The sequence below is a fragment of the Phyllopteryx taeniolatus genome, chromosome 1 (genome assembly GCF_024500385.1).
Source record: "Phyllopteryx taeniolatus isolate TA_2022b chromosome 1, UOR_Ptae_1.2, whole genome shotgun sequence".
NCBI lineage: Eukaryota > Metazoa > Chordata > Actinopteri > Syngnathiformes > Syngnathidae > Phyllopteryx > Phyllopteryx taeniolatus.
The window spans coordinates 47,480,192-47,507,355 of record NC_084502.1 but is presented as its reverse complement, the minus strand read 5'-3'; the positions used below and the strand labels follow the sequence as shown (position 1 = coordinate 47,507,355).

Below are 27,164 nucleotides of genomic sequence, written 5' to 3'. Positions count from 1 at the left end.
AACCACAATTCAAACTGTGGGATTTTCTTTCATTAACAGAGAGGTACCGATAATTTTGGCCACGTGTGCAGGTAGGTGATATGTCCATGCTTTTAAACAGTGAAAACTTGTGGACAAATCTGACAGTTTTTTTTCAGAAGGTGATGCTAAAAAAATAAGTTCAAGAAAGAAAGTCATTCTTTATTAATTTAGTTTGCTTGTTTTACAATATTTGCAGTTTACATGCATGTACAAAACTAAGGACATTGTGCATCCAAGTATACCAAATTGTCAAAATAGCATGTCCAATTACAAATTCCTGTGGAACATTTTGGCTTTATCAGAAACACAATGATACAAAACTGTGCATGTCAAACCAATATTGTCCAACAGATCGATATTGCAGTAACTAGCATGTCTGCATTGAAAGGTGCTGTTGTTGCAACAGAAATGTAAGCAAATGTGCAACTTAAAGAGCACATCACCAAAAGTAGAATGCAGGTAGTGTCAGTTAGCTTGCTAAATGAGCTGGCATTATGTGCAAAAACACACACATAATTGCCACAAAATCAGAAACTACTAAATGGGAATTACCATATTACCCAGTTGTAGTAAGACGTTCATAGCTTCAGCAGGAAATGCTGAATCATGAACATCTTTCCCATTTAGAGTTGCAGCATTGTATGAGCATGACCTGCTTTGACCCCCCCCCCCCCCAAAAAAAGAACTGTACGATCAACATGATCGTAAAGCTGTTACGTTTCTTCTTCTCACCAAGCACCGTCGTTTAAACTCAACATACTTAAACCCTTCCTAGCTGAGACTATCACTCAGAAGACAATGATCAAAACTTCCAGCCTTCAAACCAATAACTTGTAGCAAAAAAACAAAAAAAACATAACAGAAATACTACAAAATAAGTTATGATAGCTGCGGTCAAACAAAGTGACTGTAACAAGCATCTCATGTCTGAGATGTGCTTATGTACTATCACTCGTGCGTTTTAGATCTGGAAAATACAAACATGAGGTGGTGATTAAAAAGCAGTGCTGGTTTCTTTTCCAGAGTACGTGATGATCAGCAGTGGTGTCTGCAGTATGCTAGCCGGTCATGAGGAGGGCTTGCCTCTTGTCTACAGGTAACATAAGCTTTGGATGACAAGGTCCCAGCTTCACAGACGCAAACACTTCAAGGTGAGAGATTTGACTTGTTTCAGCACCTCCAAACAAGATGGAGGCCAACCACGATGCATGACGGGTGAATATGGTTGAGGTGTTTCTCAGCATGCAATCAGATGGTGGGAGGCTGCTACGACAGCCCGGATGAAAGGCAGAGGCAGTGCACGAGGTTTCAGGTGACTCCAATGGTGTTTCTTGCTGTATGGCGCCCCACAGACACAATATTGATGTCTGTAGGCTGGCGTGAAGTAAAGCTGCTCTGTGTAGTTGGCCCCCTCCGAGCACGGTGTGACGGTTCAGACTCTTGTTAGACAGAGTACAACAGGGGAGCCACTGGGGTGGAGTGGGGGCGTCGTGATTCGGGTCGGAGGTGTAAAGGAGTGCTGGGGTGACGTCGTCTGGGGGTGTCAACAGGGTCTGGCCGCATGGACAGAGACTGAGCTGCTGGATCACAGTGCTTGTGGCAATGAGGCCAGTCACACTAGTCAGATACAAAAATCCAAGCATACAGGAAACCTGGGAGGGAGAAAAAAAAAACTACAATATAAATACAATTACTGTAATTTCTCGTATATAATGCACATTCCCCCCCCCAAAAAAAAATTGTCATGTCAAAAGTCAGTGAGCATTATACATGGGTATAGGGGTAAATGGAAAAAATCTCACACATTTTATAAATGTATGCCGCCATCTAGGAGGTTATGAAAAAGCTGTACACTTTCATTCTAATATGCCACTGCCACCTAGTGGTTATGAAAAAGGTGTAGCCTACACTTTAATTCCAATATGACAGAGGTACGTATGACTGCATATATGTACAGTTATGCTCACAAGTTTACATACCCTGGCAGAATTTGTGAAATATTTTTTTATTTTAAAATATGACTGATGACTGAACAACAACCATCATTCATTTCTTTATATAGTTATTTTTTGTTTAATGATAATGCTTTTCTGAAATGCTTGACCATTTAATTTCAATCCTATTAAAATAAAATTAAATGTGTTTCGCCTGGTCCTTCATGTTTTCTTTAAAGAATTGTATCCATCTTACAAATTCTGCCTGGGTAATCAAACATGAGCACAACTGTGTTTTCTCTAATTTACTAAATAAAAGTAGAGCTGTGAATTTTAAAATAAGAGCAAGTCAATAAAAAAAAAGTATTAGGTGTTCAAATAAAGTGGTTAATGTTAGAATAATTCTTTGGGAAAAAACCTAACAAAATACAGATAATACTTCATGTTTTGACCATATGGGTAGAAGCAAAATCATGCATTGTAAACATGCATTATACGTAAGTAGAAGGGTTTTCCAGAATTTTGAGGTCAACTTTGGGGGTGCGTATTATACACGAGAAATTACGGTACATCACTGCAGCAACATCGCAGAAGGATTAAGTCGGGATTTTAACTGCAAAGTATAGATTTTTTTTCAACATCAAAACAGGACTAGGGCAGAAGCCATATTTTTGTTTTCAACAGATGGAAAGTGGAAAATTAATCCGATAATCACTCTGTATGCAGAGAATGTGGTTAGGTCAATACAGTATATTGGCGTAAATTAACGATAGTTTGCAGTTGTCAAATAACAAAACAAAACTGTCATATACAGTGGGGGGGAAAAAGTATTCTCAGTACTCCCACTTAAAAAGATGAGGCCTGTAATTTTTATCATAGGTATACCTCACCTATGAGAGACAAAATGAGGAAACAAACAAAGAAATCCTTAAAATCACATTTAAAGACTTGATGAGCAAATTATGGTGGAAAATAAGTATTTGGTCATTAACAAAAGTTCCTCTCAATACTTTGTTATATACCCTTTGTTGGCAATGACAGATGTCAAACGTTTTCTGTAAGTCGTCACAAGGTTTTCACACACTGTTGCTGGTATTTTGGCCCATTCATCCATGCAGATCTCGAGAGCAGTGATGTTTTGGGGCTGTCGCTGGGCAACACAGACTTTCAACTCCCTCCAAAGATTTTCTATAGGGTTGAGATCTGGAGACTGGCTAGGCCACTGCAGGACCTTGAAATACTTCTTACGAAGCCACTCCTTTGTTGCCTGTGCGGTGTGTTTGGGATCATTGTCATGCTGTCACCCAGCCACGTTTCATCTTCAATGCCCTTTGTGATGGAAGGAGGGTTTCACTCAAAATCTCACGATACATGGCCCCATTCATTCTTTCCTTTACACGGATGAGTTGTACTGGTCCCTTTGCAGAAAAACAGCCCCAAACCATGATGTTTCCTTCCCCATGCTTCACAGTAGGTACGGTGTTCTTTGGATGCAACTCAGCATTCTTTCCCCTCCAAACACGACAAGTTAAGTTTTTACCAAAAAGTTCTATTTTGGTTTCATATGACCATATGACATTCTCCCAATCCTCTTCTGGATTATCCAAATGCTCTCGAGCAAACTTCACACGGGCCTGGACAAGTACTGGCTTAAGCAGGGGGACACGTCTGATACTGCAGGATTTAAGTCCCTGGCGGCGTAGTGTGTTACTGATGGTTGCCTTTGTTACTTTGGTCCCAGCTCTCTGCAGGTCATTCACTAGGCCACCCCATGTAGTTCTGGGATTTTTGCTCATTGCTCTTGTGATCATTTTGACCCCACGGGGTGAGCTCTTGCGTGGAACCCCAGATCGAGGGAGAAAATCAGTGGTCTTTTATGTCTTCCATTTTCTAATAATTGCTCTCACAGTTGATTTCTTCACACCCAGCTGCTTATCTATTGCAGGTTCAGTCTTCCCGGCCTGGTGCAGGTCTTTTTCTTTCTGTCTCAGGTCTTTTCTTTTCTTTTCTTTCCTCTTTGGTCTTGGCCATAGTGGAGTTTGGAGTGTGACTGTTTGAGGTGGTGGACAGGTGACTTTTATACCGATGAGTTCAAACAGGTGCCATTAATGCAGGTAACGAGTGGAGGACATAGGAGTCTCTTAAAAGCAGGACACTTCTGTCAGTCTTTGTGCATGCGAAAACAGTGTCAATGTGTCTGCAGGCACACACCCCTGGGAGTCTTTCGCTGGGTGTGGGGCCACTCACTTATTGTGACAAATAACTCATGCATATGCAAATTGTTTGGGTATGCCCTCACTCACACTCTCGTCCTATAGACTCTTATCATTTACATAGTCAATCCCACCCCACTTCAGTTGTACAGCCGGGTTCACGACCCTTGTCCTGCATGCTTCTTCTCCTGTCCTTGTACTGTTCTATCTTGTCCTGTCCTTCCCCCACAGGGTGTAGCACTACAGACCCATACAACAATCATATCTAATGTTTCATTGTAGTAGATATGTAATGATTTACTTTTCTTATCCTGTTACAATTAGTGCTTTGTTCTGTTTGACTGATCGACTGATTCTCAATAAACATCAATTATAACACTAAGAACCACAGCGGCAGCTTAAAAACTCCATTGTGACACAGTAAAACTGTCCCGGCATACAAGGGATACAGATCCTCCATTCTGCTTGACCTAACAGCCGAACAGGACAAAAAAAGAAAATAAAATAAGTTACAGATCTGTGAGAGCTAGAAATGCTGTTTGTTTGTAGGTGAAATACTTATTTTCCATCATAATTTGCTAATACATTCCTTAAAAATCAGACAATGTGATTTATTTTCCACCATAATTTGCTTATAAATTCTTTAAAAATGAGAATGTGATTTTCCCGATTTTTCTTTTTCTCTCACAGGTGAGGTATACCTATGATGAAAATTACAGACCTCTCATCTTTTTAAGTGGCAGAACTTGCACAATTGATGGCTGACGAAATACTTGTTTGCCCCACTGTATAAACATTTATTTTGGTTCTAAAAAAGTCCATATATTTTCACGTTTTTTTTTTTGGTATTCAAAATACTTGAGACAATGGTTTTGTGCATGTATCTGTTTTTGTTTATCTTTATGCATAGATCATTTTATACTTGAGACTATATGAGTACTGGGATGGACATGTCATGGAAACAATGAGTCCCTGCAACTTATCATCACGGAATACAGATACTATTATCTTCCGCTACATCGTGGTTCTTGCTTCACGGTTCAGCTATAATGCAGATTTTTATTACAGTTGTTACTATTTAATTTTTATTTATTTTATTATTTATAATCTTTTATACTGTTTGTAAAATATTTTTGTTATCCATTGCTCTTGCTCTCTATCAATATATTGTGTGTTTAGGCCTGCCTGGATAGAAAATATTTTTAGAATGATGTATTTTCCCAAAAACAATAGTTTCGATGTTTGTTTATGCCACTGATATAATGACATTAGAGCATAATAAAGACCTGTACACATCATACAAATTCTGCCATGGTAATCAAACATATGAGCACCACTGTGTAATATTCTCTCATTTACTAAATACAAGTAGGGCTGCATTTAACAATAAGAGCAAGTAAATACAAAGAGAAAGTTCTACGTGTTCAAATAAAGTGGTGAACTTGAAAAAAATAAAAGTTTTGAGTTTCCCCTTTTCTCTTTGGTATCTTGACACAACAGTGAAGTCTCAAACTATTTTACATAGTTTACTTTATAAAATTTTACTGAACCGTTTTAGGTTATGTTTGTTCAAAACCTGTTTTGGTTCATAATGGTGTTTCACATATGATATGCACTTTTAATAAGAGCTTCCCACTGAACAGCCTTTGTGCATCTTCAGTTAGCATTTGGTGACATATTACTACATTAGGTTCATCACTGTGCATTTGAGCTTAGACCAGCTCACTAGGAATAAGACAAACATTCGTTGTTGTTCCTTCAACTCCCTTCACCTAAACCCTCCTCTGTTTGGGTACATGATGATGATCCATTTTACTCATTCCTCTCTGGCCACATTTTTCCACCTACTTGACTCAAACGTTTTGCCACTTACAGATCATCACATTGGCCATGTCACAGTGACTACATAGAACAAAAAGCACACTGTATGTACCGTTATGGTTGCGTAATACTGTTCTTATCACGGTTAAAAAAACAAACAAAACAACGGCCACACATTCGACAGTACTCATAATTAAAAGACACACCCCGCAGCGCTAACATTATGTTGGTAAAGTAGACTAACGTTTAGCTCACCGATTTGCGCTTCACCGTCTCTCTGGTCCTGCGACACGGTGTATTAACATGGAAAAAGGTCAATGTTAACGGACGCGTACTCGCCTTACATTTCACTACAAAATGCGACCACATTCGCCAATTGTCTTTTTTCTCTCTCTCCTCAATTCAGCTTCGCATTTTGCAAGCGCTGTCTTGGGGCTTCCGAGTCAAACACTTTACCTCCGCGTCCACGTATCGGTGACATAAGCGCGTTGTGTCTTATACGCCACTGCCGTCTTCGCGACCGTCTCCGCGGTAAACCTGATTCGCAGTTTTGCTTTTCAATGTTTTCTGACAGCACAGTGGACGACTAGTTAGTGCGTCTGCCTCACAGGGTTCAATCCCCGGCCCCGCCTGTGTGGAGTTTGCATGTTCTCCCCGTGCCTGCATGGGTTTTCTCCGGGCACTCCGGTTTCCTCCCACATCCCAAAAACATGCATGAATTGGACACTCTAAATTGCCCGTAGGTGTGAATGTGAGTGCGAATGGTTGTTTGTTTATATGTGCCCTGCGATTGGCTGGCAACCAGTTCAGGGTGTACCCCGCCTCCTGCCCGATGACAGCTGGGATAGGCTCCAGCACGCCCGCGACCCTAGTGAGGAGAAGCGGCTCAGGAAACGGATGGATGGATGTTTTCTGATGTTCAAAATGCAAATTTTGACCCGGAAACTGTGATACAAGACCGCTTAATTCGAGCCTTGCACACATGTAATTAAGCAATGTTGTGCATCAGCGGACGCACATTCACAAATCGTTTTGCATCAGTCATCATTCGTCAGGGATGTGGTACGCACATGAAACAAAATCCCTGTTTATTTTAGCAATATTGTTATAATACTGACAACGGTCATTATTTTTGTCACTGTAATTGTAATAGTCTTTCACCTTAGGCCTCATCAGTTTTTTGTGATTCGCACAAGCACTACTAAACACATTTTATGATTTGTGAACATCTACCTTGTGAATAAACCGACTCGCACTGTGAAGTCCAGTATGCTCCTGACGGGACTCCCTGCTCACCTTGATAAAGTGCTGGTAGATAGCTGCAAGTGCTTGATTCCATGCCGATTGCTCGAGCAGCACACAGACGTCAGTGTAGGTAAACCAGCCCCGTGTCATCCCCTGACGCTTAGCAATACTGAGAACACAAAATCACTAAGTCTTCATTTACCAAGTAATAATTTGAACTCAGAGAAAGTGCACAGACCTGCTCTCTAGTCGGCTCAGTGCATCCAAGAAGTCATTTGACCCTGCGAAGAGACTCCAATCCTGCAAGAATTGACACGATTGTCACAAATAATAAACAGGTACACACTACATGCACACACTCACAAACTTACAATAGCGTTCAGGAAATTCATTTCCAGCTTATTGACTGTTTCAACATCCAGTTTCCCAGCTGCTCCCCACTCATCATTGAAGACCTCCTCCTCCTCTCCTTCGTCGTACAAGTACTTGCTGGCGACCATCTAACACAGAACAGCAGATCATGCATTTGTCAAAGCAATCAAGACACTCAAGATTAATGGGAACGTAAGGCATACTCCATATGGCCAACTAAAATGACCCGAGAATATACTTGCTACACTGTGTAAGTATACATATTAGGGACAGTCCAACTTCCATTCTTTAAATGAATAGTGAATATTCTGAATTCAAGTACAAGTGTCAATCAGCTTTTACTCAGATATGGTGGCTGCTGCACTTAGATGCGAGGAGATCTCACAGCTTGCTGCTGGGCGACATTACAAGCATCCAGTGCTGATTGTGAAAAAAGGCTTTAGTTTAATGAATCACATAAAAACAGCCTACACTAACATGTGTATGTATTAACTGTGATGGGTTAAATGCAGAGAACAAATTTCATGTACATGCATGCATGTTCATGACAAGGTTCTTCTTCTTCAGAAATTGTCTTGAAATGGCACATTTGGCCCAGGTGATACGCATAAATTCAAAGCAAGAATCATCTTACATTACCCTTATAAATAAAGGGCTTGCAGATGATTTGAACTAAAAATCAACCAAGTGCTTGCGTACATTCGGCGAAGACTCTCCGTCACGTTCACTAACAACCAGGCATAAGCTCCTCCCCGACATACAAAGAATGTTTCTGTTAATTTCCAATGAAAATACATGTTCAAGTTGTTTTGTCCATTTATTTATCACTCTTAACATCCCGGTCACTCCCGCCCACACAACAACAACGCCCACAATCATGACGTCATCACTGCAGATTTGAAAAGGACACTGTCACACCCCACACCCACCCAGCCGCACCACGGACCACTATCACACCACCGACTTCTGCGTTAACCATCTGCGAACAGGATGTGAGACGCATCTTCAAACAACAAAAGATTAACAAAGCGGCAGGCCCAGACCATGTGTCCCCATCCTGCCTCAAAGTCTCTGCGGACCAGCTCGCGCCAGTCTTCACTCAGCTCTTCAATAGATCTCTGGAACTGTGCGAAGTACCATCCTGTTTCAAACGCTCCACCATCATTCCAGTCCCCAGGAAACCTGCAATCTCGGGTCTAAATGACTACAGGCCTGTCGCCTTGACATCTGTGGTCATGAAGCCCTTTGAACGTCTCATGCTGGACCACCTCAAGAGCGTCACAGGTCCCATGCTGGACCCCCTGCAGTTTGCCTACCAAGCGAACAGGTCTTCGGATGATGCAGTCAACATGGGACTGCACTTCATCCTAGAACACCTCGACAGTGCAGGGACCTACGTGAGGATCCTGTTTGTGGACTTCAGCTCAGTGTTCAATACCATCATCCCTGAACTCCTTTCCTCCAAGCTTCTCCAGCTCCGCGTCTCACCTGCCATCTGCCAGTGGCTTTACAGCTTCCTCACGGGCAGGACACAGCAGGTGAGGCTGGGGGAGGCTACCTCATCCACACGCAGCATCAGCACTGGGGCGCCCCAAGGTTGTGTCCTCTCTCCGCTGTTCTTCTCTCTCTACACGAACGACTGCACCTCAACGCACCCGGCTGTCAAACTGCTGAAGTTTGCAGATGACGCCACTGTCATCGGCATCATCAAGGACGGTGACGAGTCTGCATATTGACAGGAAGTGGAGCAGCTGGAGCTGTGGTGCGGCCGACACAACCTGGAGCTGAACACGCTCAAGACAGTAGAGATAATCATGGACTTCAGGAGGCATCCTTCGACACAGTTGGCCCTCACGATGTGCAGCTGCCTTGTGTCAACTGTCGAGACCTTCAAGTTCCTGGGAATTACAGTCTCTCAGGACCTGAAGTGGGCGATCAACATCAACTCTGTCCTCAAAAAGGCCCAGCAGAGGATGTACTTCCTGCGGCTTCTGAGAAAGCACGGCCTGCCACAGAAGCTGCTGTGGCAGTTCTACACAACGGTCATCAAATCAGTTCCGTGTTCTTCCATCACAGTCTGATTCGGTGCTGCTACAAAAAAGGACAAACTCCGACTGCAACGGACAATCAAAACTGATGAAAGGATTGTCAGTACCCCCCTACCCACCCTTGAGGACTTGCACGCTGCCAGAACTAAGACAAGAGCGTGCAAAATCCTCTCGGACCCTCCACATCCCGGTCACCAGCTCCTTCCCTCAGGTAGGCGCTACCCAGCAATGCAAACTAGAACTAGCAGACATTCCAACAGGTTCTTCCCTCTTGCAACCAACTTTTTAAACACCTAACCTACAATTCCATTGAAACATGCTGGCAATTTTTTGTCTTGAGTTTGTTGTCACATTTCTGTTAGGCCAATTATATATTACTCGTACACTCACTGTAGTAATCTCACCACGCTGCACTATTTGCATATCTGTTGTTGACCAATACTGGCCACTCATGCCAGAGTAGCATCTGCTCCATTTGCACAGTGACTGAGGAGTATCTGCAACATTTGCACGATCAACATTGTCCCAGATTATCGTACTACTCGCTTGAAGTCTCGGCGCCCTTTGCACAATGTTCATTGCACCGGACTTTTGCAATATTAGTCATTCGAACTGCTCTAAGTGCACAATTGTCAAAAAAATAATAATAATGTACCGGCATTACCAGATAACTAGCAAACCTTTATTGCTCAGTGAGTGTTTTTTTTTGTTTTTGTCAATGTCTTTATGTCTCAAAAGTGTTCTCTGTCAATTGACTGTCTGTTGTCGTACTAGAGCGGCTCCAATTACCGGAGACAAATTCCTGGTGTGTTTTTTGGACATACTTGGCAAATAAAGATGATTCTGATTACTCTGCACTCCCTCGTAAACGGTTAATGATTGCTGAAAATAACAGAATAAACCCACCAACAAATTGAACTTATTTCCAGTCTTTTTTTTTTTTTTTTTTAAAACATTTGCAAATGAAGGTTAACATTTGGTGTGCATGTCTTTTGCATTATAACATTCAGTACTAAATAGTCCTTTTATTTTGAAAATTATTATTATTTTTTTTTAACATTAACAATTTTAAAGGTCATTTTGTTTTTGTTTCTTTGGCAGTCATTCTTCAAGCTTCATCTTTCCATTCTTCAGCACTTTCAGAAGCAGTAGTGGAGAAACAATTCTTTTTGTCAGACTGTTCCTCTGTTGCCGACCAGAGGACATGTTGGATCCTTTTACTTTAGATTAGTTGTTTTATGCCACTTATTTATAGTCATAGTCGTTTCTCTGTTACAAATGCAGCCCAATGGGGGGCACAAGTCAGTGCAAACTGTAGGCCGGTCCCAAGCCCGGATAATTGTAGAGGGTTGCGTCAGGAAGGGCATCCGGCTTAAAACTTTGCCAAACAAATATGAGCGTTCATCCAAAGAATTCCATACCGGATCGGTCGTGGCCCGGGTTAACAACGTCCGCCACCGTCAATCTGCAGGGCGCCGTTGGAAATTTCCACCTGGTCCAGGAGACCAGGTGGAAAGGCAGTAAGGCTAGAAGTTTAGGGGCAGCGTTTAAATTATTTTACCATGGTGTAGATGGGGAGAGAAATTGAGTTGGGTTATTTTAAAAGGAGATTTGGATAAGAATGTCTTGGAGGTGAAAAGAGTATCAGATCGAGTGATGAGGCTGAAACTTGAAATTGAGGGTGTTATGTGTAATGTGATTAGTGGCTATGCCCCACAGGTAGGATGTGACCTAGAGGTGAAAGAGAAAGGAGCTAGACGAAGTAGTTGTGAGCATCCCAGACAGAGAGAGAGTCGTAATTGGTGCAGATTGTAATGGACATGTTGGTGAAGGTAATGGGGGCGATGAAGAAGTGTTGGGTAAGTACGGCATCCAGGAAAGGAACTTGGAGGGACAGATGGTGGTAGACTTTGCAACAAGGATGCAAATGGCTGTAGTGAACACTTTTTTCCAGAAGAGGCAGGAACATAGGGTGACCTACAAGAGCGGAGGTAGAAGCACGCAGGTAGATTAAATCTTGTGCAGACGATGTAATCTGAAGGAGGTTACCAACTGTAAGGTAGTGGTAGGGGAGAGTGTGGCTCGACAGCATAGGATGGTGGTGTGTAAGATGACTCTGGTGGTGGGGAGGAAGATTAGGAAGACAAAGGCAGAGAAGAGAACCATGTGGCGGAAGCTGAGACAGGACTAGTGTTGTGCAGCTTTTCGGGAAGATGTGAGATAGGCTCTCGGTGGACGCGAGAAGCTTCCAGAAGACCGGACCACTGCAGCCAAGGTGATCAGAGAGGCAGGCAGGAGAGTACTTGGTGTATCTTCTGGCAGGAAATGAGAGAAGGAGACTTGGTGGTGGAACCTCACAGTACAGGAAATCATACAAGGAAAAAGTTTAGCTAAGAAGAAGTGGGACACTGAGAGGACCGAGGAGAGGCAAAAGGAATACATTGAGATGCGACACAGGGCAAAGGTAGAGGTGGCAAAGGCCAAACAAGAGGCATATGATGACATGCATGGCAAGTTGGACACTAAAGAAGGAGAAAATGATCTATACAGGCTGGCCAGACAGAGGGATATAGATGGGAAGGATGTGCAGCAGGTTAGGGTGATTAAGGATAGAGATGGAAATATGTTGACTGCTGCCAGCAGTGTGCTAGCTAGATGGAAAGAATACTTCGAGGAGTTGATGAATGAGGAAAATGAGAGAGAAGGGAGAGTAGAAGAGGCAAGTGTGGTGGACCAGGAAGTGGCAATGATTAGTAAGGGGGAAGTTAGAAAGGCATTAAAGAGGATGAAAAATGGAAAGGCAGTTGGTCCTGATGACATTCCTGTGGAGGTATGGAAGCATCTTGGAGAGGTGGCTGTGGAGTTTTTGACCAGCTTGTTCAATAGAATTCTAGTGCGTGAGAAGATGCCTGAGGAATGGAGGAAAAGTGTAATGGTGCCCATTTTTAAGAACAAAGGTGATGTGCAGAGCTGTGGGAACTATAGAGGAATAAAGTTGATGAGCCACACAATGAAGTTATGGGAAAGAGTAGTGGAGGCTAGACTCAGGACAGAAGTGAGTATTTGCGAGCAACAGCATGGTTTCATGCCTAGAAAGAATACCACAGATGCATTATTTGCCTTGAGGATGTTGTTGGAAAAGTACAGAGAAGGTCAGAAGGAGCTATATTGTGTCTTTGTAGATCTAGAGAAAGCCTATGACAGAGTACCCAGAGAGGAAATGGGGTACTGCATGCGGAAGTCTGGAGTGGCAGAGAAGTATGTTAGAATAATACAGGACATGTACGAGGGCAGCAGAACAGCGGTGAGGTGTGCTGTAGGTGTGACAGAAGAATTTAAGGTGGACGTGGGACTGCATCAGGGATCAGCCCTGAGCCCCTTCCTTTTTGCAGTGGTGATGGATAGGCTGACAGATGAGGTTAGACTGGAATCCCCGTGGACCATGATGTTTTCAGATGACATTGTGATCTACAGTGAAAGCAGGGAGCAGGTAGAGGAACTGTTAGAAAGATGGAGGCATGCACTGGAAAGAAGAGGAATGAAGATTAGCCGAAGTAAGACAGAATATATGTGCATGAATTATTGTATTTTTGTTCAAAGTCCGCAATGTATTCCCCCCATCGGGGCTTTATCTTTCCTTGTGATTCGGTCAAACTCGGAATATGCTTCATAAGCCCGGTTCTTTTCCTCTCTCAAGAAAACTTTGTCGAGTTCCTGAAACAACGTGATCATCCCATTGTCTTTATCCAGATCATCTGCTTGTATTTCCAGAGCTATGTCCCTTGCTATGCCTTTCAGTGACAAAGCTACCGCCAACGCTTTTTTATTTATTTTTTACTTTTTTTGGGTCCAAGTCCGTCACACGTCACACACCACATTTCTACTTCATTTTTCCAGTTCTCGTCGGACTTGCCTTTGTCAAAGCCCGGTAGTAATCCGTAGTTGTTAGCAGTAGCCATCCTCTGCTACCATGTTAGTTTCCAATGAAAATACACGTTCAAGTTGTTTGGTCCATTTATTTATCGCTCTCAACAGCTTAACATAACATCACAGTCACTCCCGCCCAGACAACAACAACGCGCACAATCATGACGTCATCACTGCAGATAAGAATAAAAAACATATGACAACCTTACAGGAGGAGTCGGGGGGGATACCCCGGGCCCCCGCAAAGATTTTGTTTTTAATTTTAACACAAATTAAGCAATCTGGAAGACCCTGGAGAGTACAATCAAGCAAAAAAAACAAATTCTTCACGCAGAAAAACTTATTTACACCGCTCCAGAACATGTTGATGTACAAATTTAAGGTTGCTTTTTTGTTCTGGCCTCCAACTTGGGCAAGACCCATCTCTACCTGGCATCTGATGCCTGCTTTAAGCTGTGCCACATGAATAGCATCCGCCTCTTTAAGCACTCTCATTCTGGAAAAGAATTTACTAAAATCATTGTCTGTTTCATAAAATTTTTCACTATTAGCAACTTCAAAGGCTAATCCCAAAAGCATCTCCAGGAAAATATTAAGTACAATATTTTTCTGTTTTTATTTTCCATTTCTGAATTTGAAGTTAGTTCATTCCGTGTTGTGACATAACCCCTAACATCGCTCCGTCGCGTAATACATTTAACACCCGTAAACTAATTAGATAATTGTTGCCGCGTTTTCTCATTAATACAAGATGTACTAGCGGATCAACTCTTGTAGCTGATGTTATGAGTGTTTCGTGGTTCCGCTGGGACCACAACCCGCCTCAACACGAAAATATAAAAGACCAGTGCAACAAATACGACACTGACTGATCTAATGAGCAAAAATGTTGCTGAAGCGTACGAGTAGCAATAGACGATGTCCGCTCCAGGTGGGTAGAGTAGCCAAACATTGTACTCAAGTAAGAGTACTGTTACTTGACAATAATGTGACTCAAGTAAAAAGTAGTCCTCAAAAAATTACTTAAGAGTAAAAGGTACACAGTGAAATAATTACTCAAGTACTGAGTAAATAGTGAGTAACTTTTTTTTCTTTAACCACAGCAAAAAAAAAAAATTACAAAATAAAAATGTGCAAATTCTGATGTTGCTATGTGTGTGCGTGTGTGTCTGTGAGTGCAGAGTCAAAACTACAACACCACCTGCAATTTACTGCACGGTGTTTTCTAAAGTTATAAGTGAGCTGAAATATCCACGTTTGGGCAGACAGTGCCAGACAAATGCTACAATACATGAAAGCTGTTGTTTTTGTTCATCTAAATGTAAGAGCGGCGGCACGGTGGACGACTGGTTAGAGCGTCAGCCTCACAGTTCTGAGGAGCGGGGTTCAATCCAAGCAGGTCCAGAGCGCACAGGCGGAGCATCAGGCCAATGCACACGCATATTAGTCCGCAGCGGAGTAATATTCAGAAATGACGTGTGTCTGCGGATGGTGGATGTGTGGAATGGATCTACCTCCCAGTGTTCAAGGAGTAACGACAGCCCCCCCCCCCCCCCCGCCCTCTTGGAAAAACTCATCGGCTCGTTTACGGTTCACTTAAATGGCCTATTTTGAGTTCAAAACGGTGAATTTCGCCGAAAGGAGACTGATTTCCACTATACTATACTATACTATACAGGGCTTTGCCGGCATCTTAAGGCCTTTCAGAAAGAGCACAAATAGAGCAATTTTTCAGCCAACAGTTGGGGATGGACGATCACAGAAAAAAAAAAATGGAAACGGGTATTTGTGAATAGTGGACCGTGATTAAAGTAATTGCATTTTGTAAAAAAAAAAATGGCAGTAATCTGTGTAGGTAGTAGCTTGATGGAAAATTAACATTTTTAATTTAGCTGTTTAAACTCACGTATCATCGCTATTTTCATCTCTAATAGAGTTCCATTATATGTACAGAATGACCTTTGACCCCAGACACATACCATGGAGATCAGGAAGAGGTCAGATGAGGAGATCTTTTGTAGGTATTCAGGGTTTCTATTTCGGAGTCTTTCAATGTAAACCAGTGCCAGCATCATGGCACACGGTGAAATACAAGCCTCCCTTGAGCGAAAACAACAACAACAAAAAATAATTTCTGTCAACCATATATCTTGCTACCTTCAATTCCTTTGAAAATGCATTCTCAGTGTGTAGAACATGTTACACACCTGGAGACATGAACGGCATATTTCTTGTGGAGTTTCCTTATTGGGCTTGGTGCAGATTTCTGGAAGATTTCAACGGCGATATCTGAAGGAGACGACAGTTAATACTTGTGTAATTTTTGAGTTGGCATAGTTTAAGGCTAACATCAAACTTGAGTATATTACACTAATAAAAAGTTTGGCCTTTTGGGTGAAATATCAGGATGAACCTACAATGCACTATAACATTTGCAGGTGAACCTAATATGACGTTTTTGCAGGTGAACTTAATTTGACATTCTCTAAACCTTTGAAGGCACAGGTCCTACTGTTCAGTATTTCAGTTTTTTTTGTAAACCTTGCTCTCCTCTAACAAAGTCAGTTTTAAAAAGTCGGACACAAAAGTTATAAAATTGGGTAATCGTCAGAATACTCTTACTGCTGAGGAGGTTGCAGACCAGGAGTCATAGATGGCGGGTAGTGTCGTTCTTTATCAATAACATTCCTTGTGTCTCAGCAAGCTAGCTTTTTGGTATCATTTGCTAGATGTTATATATAAGTTACATTGCTAGCTATCGTCACGTTGTGATCAATGAATTACTAATGTTGAGATCTAACTCAGGATTCATATTAAACGTCTGTGTAAAATCATTATTCTATTAAAAATGAAAAATTGTAACCGTTTAATATGAAATTATTTATCTTTTTACTTCCATATTATTATAAATATTAAGATGTCAAGCAGTGATGTCAAATTAAAAAAAAATATTTTCATATTTGAAATTTGTTGCTATAGAGGGTATACTCTATTGGAATGAAATTATTTTTATATTCAGGACTTTACAAATTGATAGAGAATGGCATTTTAAAAAACTTATTTATGCAGGTAAGTAAGGCAACTATGAACAGAATCTCTTTTGCAATACTGACCTAGCTGCAGATAGCAGACTAAAACAAGGCAAAATTAAGTAGTACAAAAATGATGGGTCATAATGGGGAGTAATTACACTATTTATTATTATTAGTATTATTTTGGTGAAAATGTTGTACAGTCTAACGTACAGGTAGGTATATCTGGAGTGCCACTTCAGAACCAAAATAAGAATGATGACCAAGTGTTGTACAGAGGAGGAAATACAGCGGGTACGGAACGTATTCATCCATCCATCCATTTTCTGAGCTGCTTTTCCTCACTAGGGTCGCGAGCGTGCTGGAGCCTATCCCAGCTAACATTGGGCAGGAGGCGGGGTACACCCTGAACTGGTTGCCAGCCAATCGCAGGTCACGTACAAACAACCATTCGCACTCACATTCACACCTAGAATCCTACCCTGGTGGAGCTTTAACTTTGTGACCGACTCTTGAACATTTTTCTCAAGAATCTGCTGATACGGAGAGGAATTCATGCGGCCATCCACTTTAACAAGGTTCCCAGTACCTGTGCTAGCCACGCCATGTCAATTTCATTTAAAAAAAAAACACCTTGGTTTTGTCATATGAGTGTCCAGAAAAGGCCCCTCTGACAGCTACCTTGTTTGACCCAGTTTTGTATTTGCTTTGTCCATATTTGGCTAAGACTATTACTTGTGAAAAAAACACGTGTTTTTTATGTTGGAATAACATTCCTTAAAACAAATAGGTGAATCAAGCAAATTGTCTCCATCCATGGAAGGTTTTTGTGTGGTTCACTTAGTGATCATCATGTGGATTTAAAAGTACAATGTAATTCAGAGGGTCAGATGAGATACAAAAAACAGAGAGAGAAGTAATCAATTACTTTTCATACACATTCTATTCACATTGGCAAACTCTTAGCAGTATGTGAGCTTCATCTGAGACCTAGAAGGCTCTCTTTACTTACATCCTCGGGGATCCCAATACAACCTGTATTTTTAGCATTTTGAAAGATTGCTCTTTAAAAATTCAGTTAGCTCGGCGTTTGTGGGCATATTTGTGAAGTAGTGGAACTACAAGGCTGGTGCTGAGTTTTAAAATGCTGACTGATTGAGGACAAAAAAACTGTTGAGCAGAACTCCAGCTCTTGCCAGTATACAGAGAATGAGGAATGGACACTACTTTCTTGTCAGTTTATCCATCCATCTATTTTCTGAGCCGCTTCTCCTCACTAGGGTCGCGTGCATGCTGGAGCCTATCCCGGCTGTCATCGGGCAGGAGGCGGGGTACACCCTGAACTGGTTGCCAGCCAATCGCAGGTCACGTACAAACAACCATTCGCACTCACATTCACACCTACGGGCAATTTAGAGTCTCTAATTCATGCATGTTTTTGGAATGTGGGAGGAAACCGGAGTGCCCGGAGAAAACCCACGCAGGCACAGGGAGAACATGCAAACTCCACACAGGCGGGGCCGGGGATTGAACCCGGGTCCTCAGAACTGTGAGGCTGACGCTCTAACCAGTCGGCCATCGTGCCGCCGGAACGTATTCAGACCCCCTTAAATTGTTGACTCTCTCATATTGCAGCGATTTGCTAAAATCATTTAAGTTATTTTTTTCCTCATTAATGTACACACAGCACCCCATATTGACATAAAAAAACTGAATTGTTGAAATTTTTGCAGATTTATTAAAAAGGAAAAACTGAAATATTACACAGCCATAAATATTCAGACCACTCATATTTAACTGCTGTCAATTTCTTCTGATCATCCTTGAGAGGCGTTTGGGACGACCAGAACCCTTCCTAGAGCTGGCTGTCCGACCAAACTGAGCAATCGGGAGAGAAGTGCCTTGGTGAAAGAGGTAAAGAAGAACCCAAAGATCACTGCGGCTGAGCTCCAGAAATGCAGTCGGGAGATGGGAGAAAGTTCTAGAAAGTCAATCATCACTGCAGCCCTCCACCAGTCCGGGCTTTATGGCAGAGTGGCCCGACAGAAGCCTCTCCTCAGTGCAAGACACATGAAAGCCCACATGGAGTTTGCTAAAAAAAACCCCGAAGGACTCCAAGATTGTGAGAAATAAGATTCTCTGGTCTGATGAGACCAAGATAGAAATTTTTGGCCTTATTCCTAAGCGGTATGCGTGGAGAAAACCAGGCACTGCTCATCACCTGTCCAATACAGTCCCAACAGTGAAGCATGGTGGTGGCAGCATCATGCTGTGGGGGTGTTTTTCAGCTGTAGGGACAGGACGACTGGTTGCAATCGAAGGAAAGATGAATGTGGCCAAGTACAGGGATATCCTGGACGAAAACCTTCTTCAGAGTGCTCAGGACCTCAGACTGAGCCGGAGGTTCACCTTCCAACAAGACAATGACCCTAAGCACACAGCTAAAATAACGAATGAGTGGCTTCAGAACAACTCCACGACTGTTCTTGAATGGCCCAGCCAGAGCCCCGACTAAAACCCAATTGAGCATCTCAGGTTCAAGTAGCCGTTCAAACCATGTTCTTGAATGGCCCAGCCAGAGCCCAGACTTAAACCCAATTGAGCATCTCAGGTTCAAGTAGCCATTCCAACCAGACTTTGCATTTTGATAGATTTAAATTTTTTTTATAATCTTGTCAGGTTGCTATTGGTTTATTCTGTCTTGATAGTTTGCGAAAACTACAATATACTGTTGTGTTGAGGAAGTTGACGTTGGAATCTCCAGCATGCCGAGCGCCTTTGTGTAAATAGTTGACTTATTGACTTTATTGTTGATGTTAGATGTTAATTATTCCCTAGTAATAGTATTAGAAATTGTGTGTGTTCATCAATCCCATTTATTTTATTATTGTTCACTAACTGTTGGTTTATGTATTCAAGCACGTTAAGTGAGTTTTGTTTTGTGATTAATGACCTGTCTTTTTGTCACACAGTCTAGCGGGTAATGTGTGTCATTGCCCTTTGAAGTAAAGAATATCATCATCAAGGCCACAGTGCCTCTACGCCGCCTGCATGACACATGCCGTAGTTCACATAAAACTCAAGCTGCCCAAGTGGCTAGTGGGAGAGGTAATGTTACTTGCCACTGCTGAAATCCACCGGCATTTGGCTAGTTGGCTGGTGTAAATGTAAAACTCTGGTTTCAGTGTATGGTGAGCCACAGGTCGACACCATCAACATCATCCATATTCTTAACTGAATCAAGGGAGTTATCTTCTTCCGTGCAGTAGGACTGTCTCAGCCCCTTGACTGGTACAGCTCAACTCATCAAGTACTAGAGTGCACTGACTAACAGACTTTGATTTAACAGATGGTCATTTGATTGAGACTTAAGGCTTCTTTATACTCGCGCTGACGTCACTGCAGCTATCCCGCTTGCAATTTAGATTAGATTATTATTTTCTACCACTGAAACAGTATTATTCTTGTAAATATAAGTCAACTAAATTTTGCAATTAACCACACTCGGCTCATTCCTAAGGTACTGCACACCCATGAGTGAGTTATACACATCAAAATGCTTACTCGATCATGATTGTTTTGTGGGGGGAAGGACAACTCCATTTTACTGTGCATGTGCAGACTTGATTCCCGTAAGAGCGTAACAAAGTAAGTTGTGAGGAAAATAAAGCAGAATTACCTCACTGGCGCGGCGAACAGGAGAAGGTGAGAGGTAAATAAACAGTTTTTAACAAAATTACCAAAGGTGTCAACTTTCAACCTTTTTCAGAGTGACACTGAATGTGTGTACTGACAAGAGCAAGAGCCAGACGCTCTTTTACCACCATGTCAGTGTCAACCGAAGAGGATGCGGTAGAGACAAAGTGAAAGTGACACGAGTGATGCAGTTTGATTATTAAAGCGGTCAAAATCCTAAACTATATATATCGATTAATAATCTTATCAACACACATGCAAACACCAAAGGCATGAAAAAGGTGACCAAAAAAATTAATTAAAAAAATCCCCCGGCCCCTGCAGAGAATTTATTTTATTTAATTAAGAAATCTGCACGACTCTGAAGAGTATAATAAGGCAAAAATCAACAAATGTTCTTTACAAAGAAAAACATTTATTTACATCGCTCAAGTACATGTTGATAGACAAATTTAAGATTAAAATTAAATTTGCCTAATTGCTTTTCTTTTTTGTTTTGGTCTCCAATTCAGCCAGGCCCATCTCCACCTGATGCCTACTTCAAGCTGTGCCACATGAATAGCATCCTCCTCTTTAAGCACTCTCATTCTGGAAAAGAATTGACTAAAATCATTCTGTTTCACTTCATTTTTCACTATTACCAACTCAAAGGCTAATCCCAAATGCATCCTCCAAGAAAATATTAGGTACAGTATTTTTCCATTTTTATTGGCCATTTCTGAATTTGAAGTTAGTTCATTCTGTGTTGTGACATAATCCCTAACATCGACCCGTCGCTTAATACATTTAACATTAACATCCGTAAACTAATTAGATAATTATAGGCGTGTTTCCTAATTAATACAAGATGTACAAGCGCATCAGCTCTTGTCGCCGATGATACACGTTTCACTGTTCTGCTGGGGCCACAACCAGGGCCACGACCCGCAGCACCTCAACTCGTAAATACAAAAGACCAGTGCAACAAATACGACACTGGCTGATCTGATGAGCAAAAATGTTGCTTAAATGTAAGAGTAGCAATAGAGGATGTCCGCTGCAGAGGTGGGTAGAGTTGCCAAATATTGTACTCAAGTAAGAGTACTGTTACTTGACAAAATGTGACTCAAGTAAAACATTAGTCCTCCCAAAAAAATACTTGAACACGAGTAAAAAGTACACAGTGAAATAATTACTCAAGTACTGAGTTAATAGCATGAACAATTAAAAAAATAAAAATAAATTTGCAATTTACTGCACGGTGTTGAGAATTCTCAAGTTATAAGTAAGCTGAAATATCCACGTTTGGGCAGACAGTGCCAGACAAATACTACAATACATGCAAGCTGTTGTTTTTGTTCGTCTATCTGTAAACAAGAGGAGCGTGCCGTTGCCTTCATGATAACGACGACCTTCCCAAAATGGTGGGCATTTAGGCACGATGATCAAGCCGGGCTGGCTTATCTAGTGTTAATACCTATGCCCGGGAAGCCCAATAGAAGACGTTGTGGGAGGTCATGTGACTTTCTTTTGTCGTTTGATTGGTGACCTAAACTTAAATCACTAGCGCTTAAATTAGATCGCACAAACAGCACCCAATGCGGAAGTTGAAGTTGTAGACTCACGCATGAAATAGTTGACAAATAAGCAATAATTGATAAATAAAAGCAGCAAGCGACATTTAGATAATTGTAACGGACTAAAAGTACTGTTGCCACTAGCTGCCAGCGTTCAAGGAGTACGAAAGGAGTGTCTATGATGACAGCGACCCCCAGGAAAAACTCATTGGATCTATATGATTCACGTAAATGGCCTATTTTGAGTTCAAAACGGTGAATTTCGTTAAAAGGCGACTGATTTGCATGTATCAATTGCAGTAAAAGCGTTGAGATGATTTACTTGCTAGATAGTCCTCAAGAAGGATTTTAAGGACTTCATCATTGTCTCCCACTCACACTTTTTAATTGATGACAAACCATATTGAAAATCTTTCCAGTACACAGATGTCAAGTTTACTGAATACGCCCATGGTTCCCCTGGAAATGTTATAGTGCATTTTCGGCTCATCTTGAAGTTTCACCCGAAAGCCCTAACTTTTTGTGAGTAGTGTATGCCAAAGTCATAGATCCGCATGTTCTAAAACCTCTCAGTCACCTGTCACAGGGGAGGAGAGGACTTCAAGTGACACATCGCGATCCAATCCATAATACAGCCTCTTTTTCACTCGTTCAGACAACCTTTGGTGTCCAGGAAGAAACTGCAAACACAACACAGAACGGGAAATAAAAGACGTTTTAAGAACCATTAATTATATATCTTAAACTTTATAAAGTTAATGAAATGTTTTGTTATTATGTTACACTGTAGATATTATTATGTAAGCCTCTATTGTGCTACATGAAGCTCAGCGGTGAGCGAAGGAAAGACCGGAACCCGCGAAACTATAACTACAGAGACAAACTAACATCGTAAGCACTCGCAGGTTCCAGATCAAACTTGATACAATAAATTCGGAACCCATTTAGCTGACACGTAAAACACTTATGAGGGTTAGGTAACTTTCTTACTCACACTTCCGACAATTGACAGACATAAAAAAAACATTCACAGACCGTGAACTCTCAAGCTAATATGGCGTTTCGAGTTAGCTTAGCTTCGGTAGTTGAGGGATAGGACAACCTACCGTGAACTCGCGGAAGTCCGAAAATTGGATAGCTGTATCGTTGAATAAAAAGTCAAACTCCATATCTCAGTTTAGTGGAGGGTCAACATTTGCCCGGGCTTACGTTGAAAAGACGACTGGTTAGCCTGGTGACCACCCTCGCTACACTAGAAACACACCCTGCCTCTGACCTAACAGTGACGTCAGACACTTACAGCAGTTCTTTCCATGACCAACCAACAGGGTGCGCGCTTTGTGGTTACAGGAATGGCTAACTTTATTGCTCGGGCGAGAAGTGGAATACGTAGTCATAATTGATGTCTATGCGCGTAGTACACGCGCACCAAAGATTATGATTTCTTTTTAAAGCAAAGATGCTATAAATCCACGGCAGCCTTGATTTTTGCCAGGCGCGGTCACTGTCACTGATGCTTCAAGTAATTTACCCATTTTCGAAACAATTGGCCCGCGTGGTTCATTCAGTGCGTCACATCATCTTAATTCGTCCATCACTACGAATAACCATCCACACACATTCACACCTCCGGACAATTTAGTGTTTAATGAACTTCACATGCATGCTTTTGGAATGTAGGATAGGAGGAAATGGGATTACAGTACCTGTAGAAAACCCACACAGTAGTAAATAAAATCAATCGACTAGGATTACACAAATACAGCTTTTCATGTATAATATTTGCTGTAAATTCTCATTCTCACCTCTTTTTGAGTGAAAATTGGATCCACATTGGCAAAAATATCACAAATTTAAACCATGATTATTTATGGTGGTCATTGTGGAAAAAAGTCATGGTATTATTAAGAGTACCAAACATTTAAAGCACCGTCTAGTATGTTACAGCATCCATATGGGTTTAAATGTAGCACAAAATGCGCTACTGTACACACATTTCATTGTGTGTGCCTCAGATTAATTACAGGTGCAACAGCTGGACTGGAAACTTGAAAAGTCTATTTTTCTGAAAGAACAACCTGGATACAAAATGGCATAAGCAGCACCATGAGCAGTAGACATAGTAGACGGATAGTCCACTAGAAATTTATTTTTGCATCAATAACAGTATGCCAAGGGCATCATGACAAAGCCTCAAACCCAGTGGCACAATCTATGGCTTTATTATTACCTCCATAAAAACCTTTGAAACATTACCATATTGCCATGATTTCCCTCACCCCTATAACATGTAGGACAGTATTTGCTAATATAATCACTTAAAAATAAGTAGAAAACAAACACGAAGGGCTGTCTTAAAAACGTAATAAAATACTGACAACTGAATCTTTACATAAACGGCATAACTGGTGTTGTGTTCTCACCAGGGCTAGTTATATTGAACCAGTCCTGTAATAGAAAAAAATTATCACTTTCAGAAATGCAAACACACAATTTTAAATAAAAAAAATAAATAAGCTTGATACATTCTCTCAAGTTCAAATATCTTAACTCAAGATCTTCACACCAACCAAGGAACATTCAATGGCCATGGTGGCCTGAGGGAGTGGAAGGCGGTTGCAGTTTCTCAGACTTGTAGTCTTTGGCTTCTGTGTCTGACGAAGAATCAGAGTCCTGAGCCTGCTGTTGATTTGCCCACATGTCTGCATACAGGCCGCGCTTTTGCAGTAGCTCCTCGTGTCTTGAATAGAAAGATGCTGATTTTACTGTCATCAAACAAGTGGATTTTTCCAGTCATTGAAAAACAGCGCTTACCGTCCTTGCTCAGCAATCCGACCCTCGCTAATGACCAGAATCTGGTCTGCGCCGATGATTGTAGACAACCTATGAACACATCTTATTAGCTACAATAAAATCCATCGAAGACCTGTGAAGGTATATATTACCTGTGAGCTACAACAACTGTTGTACGATTAGCACAGACTTTGGATAGTGAAGCCTGGATGTTGCGTTCAGTTTGGGTATCGAGCGCTGATGTGGCCTGTAGACATCACGTGTGGTCAAATGGAAAATACGAGACAGGAGGTGGGCAAACTGAGTGACAAAATGGCCCTGCTGTGATCATCTCATTACCTCATCCAGCAGGATAATCTGTGGTGCTTTGAGGATGGTCCTAGCTATCGCCACCCTCTGCTTCTCTCCTCCACTCAGCTTTAGGCCTCTTTCCCCCACTTGAGTATCATAACCTAGCATAGACAAATATTACATTGTATTGCGCTTTGTAAACCTAAATCACAAATCAGAACAGACAATGCTCAATTCATAAATCACCCTCAGGGAATGCCATGATTCTGTCATGGATATCACCAGCAATGGCAGCCTCCTCCACCTCCTGGTCGCTTGCAGAGATGCGACCATAGCGGATGTTCTCCAGGATAGTGTCGTTGAACAGCACCGTATCCTGGGGGACCACTCCAATGTGTGCTCGCAGAGACGTCTGCGTCACCTGAACACAATGAAAAAAAGAGCAGCAGTTGCTCTTCCTCCTGCTTTTTACTATACCAAAATCATTCAAGAAACACATACCCTTAAAAAAAATCTTACTTTGGATATGTCCTGACTGTCAGTACGAATGCAACCCCCCTGAACATCATAGAAGCGGAAGAGGAGTCGGATGATGGTGCTCTTCCCAGACCCTGATGGTCCTACCTATGGAACGTTCTCCAAAAATCACTATTCTTTTTTTCATAGCCATTACACTTTCATGCAGGTTTTGACATACCAGGGCCACAGTCTGTCCAGGTAGCACTGTAAAGGAGACATCCTTGAGAACCTCCTTGCTGTAAAATGATAATCACAGTGAAACTCGCCGTTATCATATGTTTCAAATAGAAAACAAAGGGGAACCCACCCATTTGTGTAGCTGAAGTAAACATTCTCAAACTCAATTTTTCCCAGCTTGTAGCGAAAATTCACAGCATTTACAGCATCTCTCACCTGTGTATAATAGAGATTTATTTTAGGTAAGTGGGTATTCACAGACGACAGTAAGATTCATATGTACCTCCTCCTCCTCCTCAAAAAGTTTGATCATGCTTTCCATGTCAATGAATGAATTTTGGATCATTCTGAAATAAAATAAAAAAAGAACCTGTGTTGAAAACAGCAAATGCGTCTCTAACAAAAGCACACTAGGAGTTGCATGCTCTTACCTGTAGTAGGTACCAAACCAGTTGAGAGGAGTATACAGTTGGATGATATATGTTCCAAACAGAACAAAATCACCAACCTTTGATAACACAGGGAGCAATTCAAGCATACATTGTTGTGAAATTTATTCAGAAAATTCAAAATGCCATATGTATACCAGCACCTGGAACTTTCCTTCTGTCACAAAATAGGCACAGAGCAGGGAGCCAGCCAGCAGACCAGCTCCGATGATCAGGTTCTGGGTTTGGTTGAGGAGGGCCAAGGATGCCTGTGTCTTCCACTCTGATGACTGGAGTTTGAAATTACCACAACCATTTGACACACGGAATACATCATTTTACATTAAACAGTGTACTGTACGTCCCAGTTTACATGCACTAAGTGCAATTCCATTTTTGGTCAAACTGTGTCTGTCTCAGATGGCACCGATGCTGCTTTTAGGTCATTTAGATGTGGGTGTTGAAAAGAAACAGGGTCTTTTTGCCACTTGTTGACTGGTACAAGTAGAGTCTTATAAGGGAAAACTTTATAGCTCTGTACAATTCATATGTGCGAAAACATTTAAGTTTTGCACAAAGGATATCTGCTTTGGTGCTTGTAGTTACAGTAAGGTGGTGCTCAAAGGCAAAGAAAATGAATGAATGCTCCTGGAGTGCCAAGCTTTGACACGAATACAAAGGTCTTGTAATTACTGGTTACCGATCCAAAATCAAGACTAGTACGATAAGATTGGATTAAAAACATCAAGGTAGATTGCTCGGACTGTAAACAAGGTCTCAACTCTTTAGGCTGTGACATTAAATGCATTCATTGATTACGATATTCGTGACGTTTGTGTGTGTGCATTTTTACTTGAATAAATAAAGTTTGATTAAACAGACACACTACTGTACTGAGATGGTCTTCACACTAATGTCCATTCATCCATTTTCTGTATCGCTTATTCTCACTAGGGTTGTGGGCGTGCTGGAGCCTATCCCAGCTATCTTTGGGCCAGAGGCGGGGTACAACCTGAACTGGTCGCCAGCCAATGGCAGGGCACACAAACAAACAACTATTCACACTCACATTCGCACCTATGGGCAATTTA

At 41.6% G+C, this 27,164-nt stretch overlaps 2 protein-coding genes across 4 annotated transcripts in view; both read right to left on the bottom strand.

The window, feature by feature from the left end:
* Positions 1-159: 159 nt before the first annotated feature.
* cnppd1 (cyclin Pas1/PHO80 domain containing 1) lies at positions 160-23,205 on the bottom strand. Its single transcript, XM_061798848.1, has 8 exons — positions 22,972-23,205; positions 22,443-22,545; positions 15,789-15,870; positions 15,561-15,681; positions 7,606-7,734; positions 7,473-7,534; positions 7,286-7,403; positions 160-1,673 (listed from the first exon to the last, which is right to left on the bottom strand). Exons 1-8 carry the CDS (start codon positions 23,032-23,034, stop codon positions 1,080-1,082), a joined length of 1,272 nt encoding a protein of 423 aa, XP_061654832.1. The 5' UTR covers positions 23,035-23,205; the 3' UTR covers positions 160-1,079.
* A 769-nt stretch (positions 23,206-23,974) lies between these two features.
* The window catches only part of abcb6a (ATP-binding cassette, sub-family B (MDR/TAP), member 6a), a 15,770-nt gene continuing 12,580 nt past the window's right edge, over positions 23,975-27,164 (bottom strand). For 2 of the 3 annotated variants that reach the window (XM_061798817.1, XM_061798826.1), the window contains exons 9-19: positions 26,238-26,363; positions 26,077-26,153; positions 25,929-25,992; positions 25,776-25,861; positions 25,647-25,704; positions 25,469-25,573; positions 25,196-25,370; positions 24,998-25,110; positions 24,811-24,905; positions 24,680-24,748; positions 23,975-24,605 (exon numbers count right to left, since the gene is read on the bottom strand). In XM_061798817.1, the coding sequence (XP_061654801.1) occupies positions 24,446-24,605; positions 24,680-24,748; positions 24,811-24,905; positions 24,998-25,110; positions 25,196-25,370; positions 25,469-25,573; positions 25,647-25,704; positions 25,776-25,861; positions 25,929-25,992; positions 26,077-26,153; positions 26,238-26,363 (1,128 nt within the window). In that variant the 3' untranslated portion in view covers positions 23,975-24,445. Of the gene's footprint in view, positions 24,606-24,675; positions 24,749-24,810; positions 24,906-24,997; positions 25,111-25,195; positions 25,371-25,468; positions 25,574-25,646; positions 25,705-25,775; positions 25,862-25,928; positions 25,993-26,076; positions 26,154-26,237; positions 26,364-27,164 lie in introns of those variants that run through there. The other variant, XM_061798835.1, reaches the window with a different exon arrangement.

Bases quoted from the DNA above. Each gene is read 5' to 3' on its own strand.
- cnppd1 (XM_061798848.1), bottom strand. From the start codon at position 23,034: ATGGAGTTTGACTTTTTATTCAACGATACAGCTATCCAATTTTCGGAC. The intron at 7,535-7,605 runs GTAAGTTTGTGA...CAATTCTTGCAG, and splicing joins TGAATTTCCTGAACGCTATT to GATTGGAGTCTCTTCGCAGG. The intron at 1,674-7,285 runs GTGAGCAGGGAG...TCTCCCTCCCAG, and splicing joins TCTACCAGCACTTTATCAAG to GTTTCCTGTATGCTTGGATT.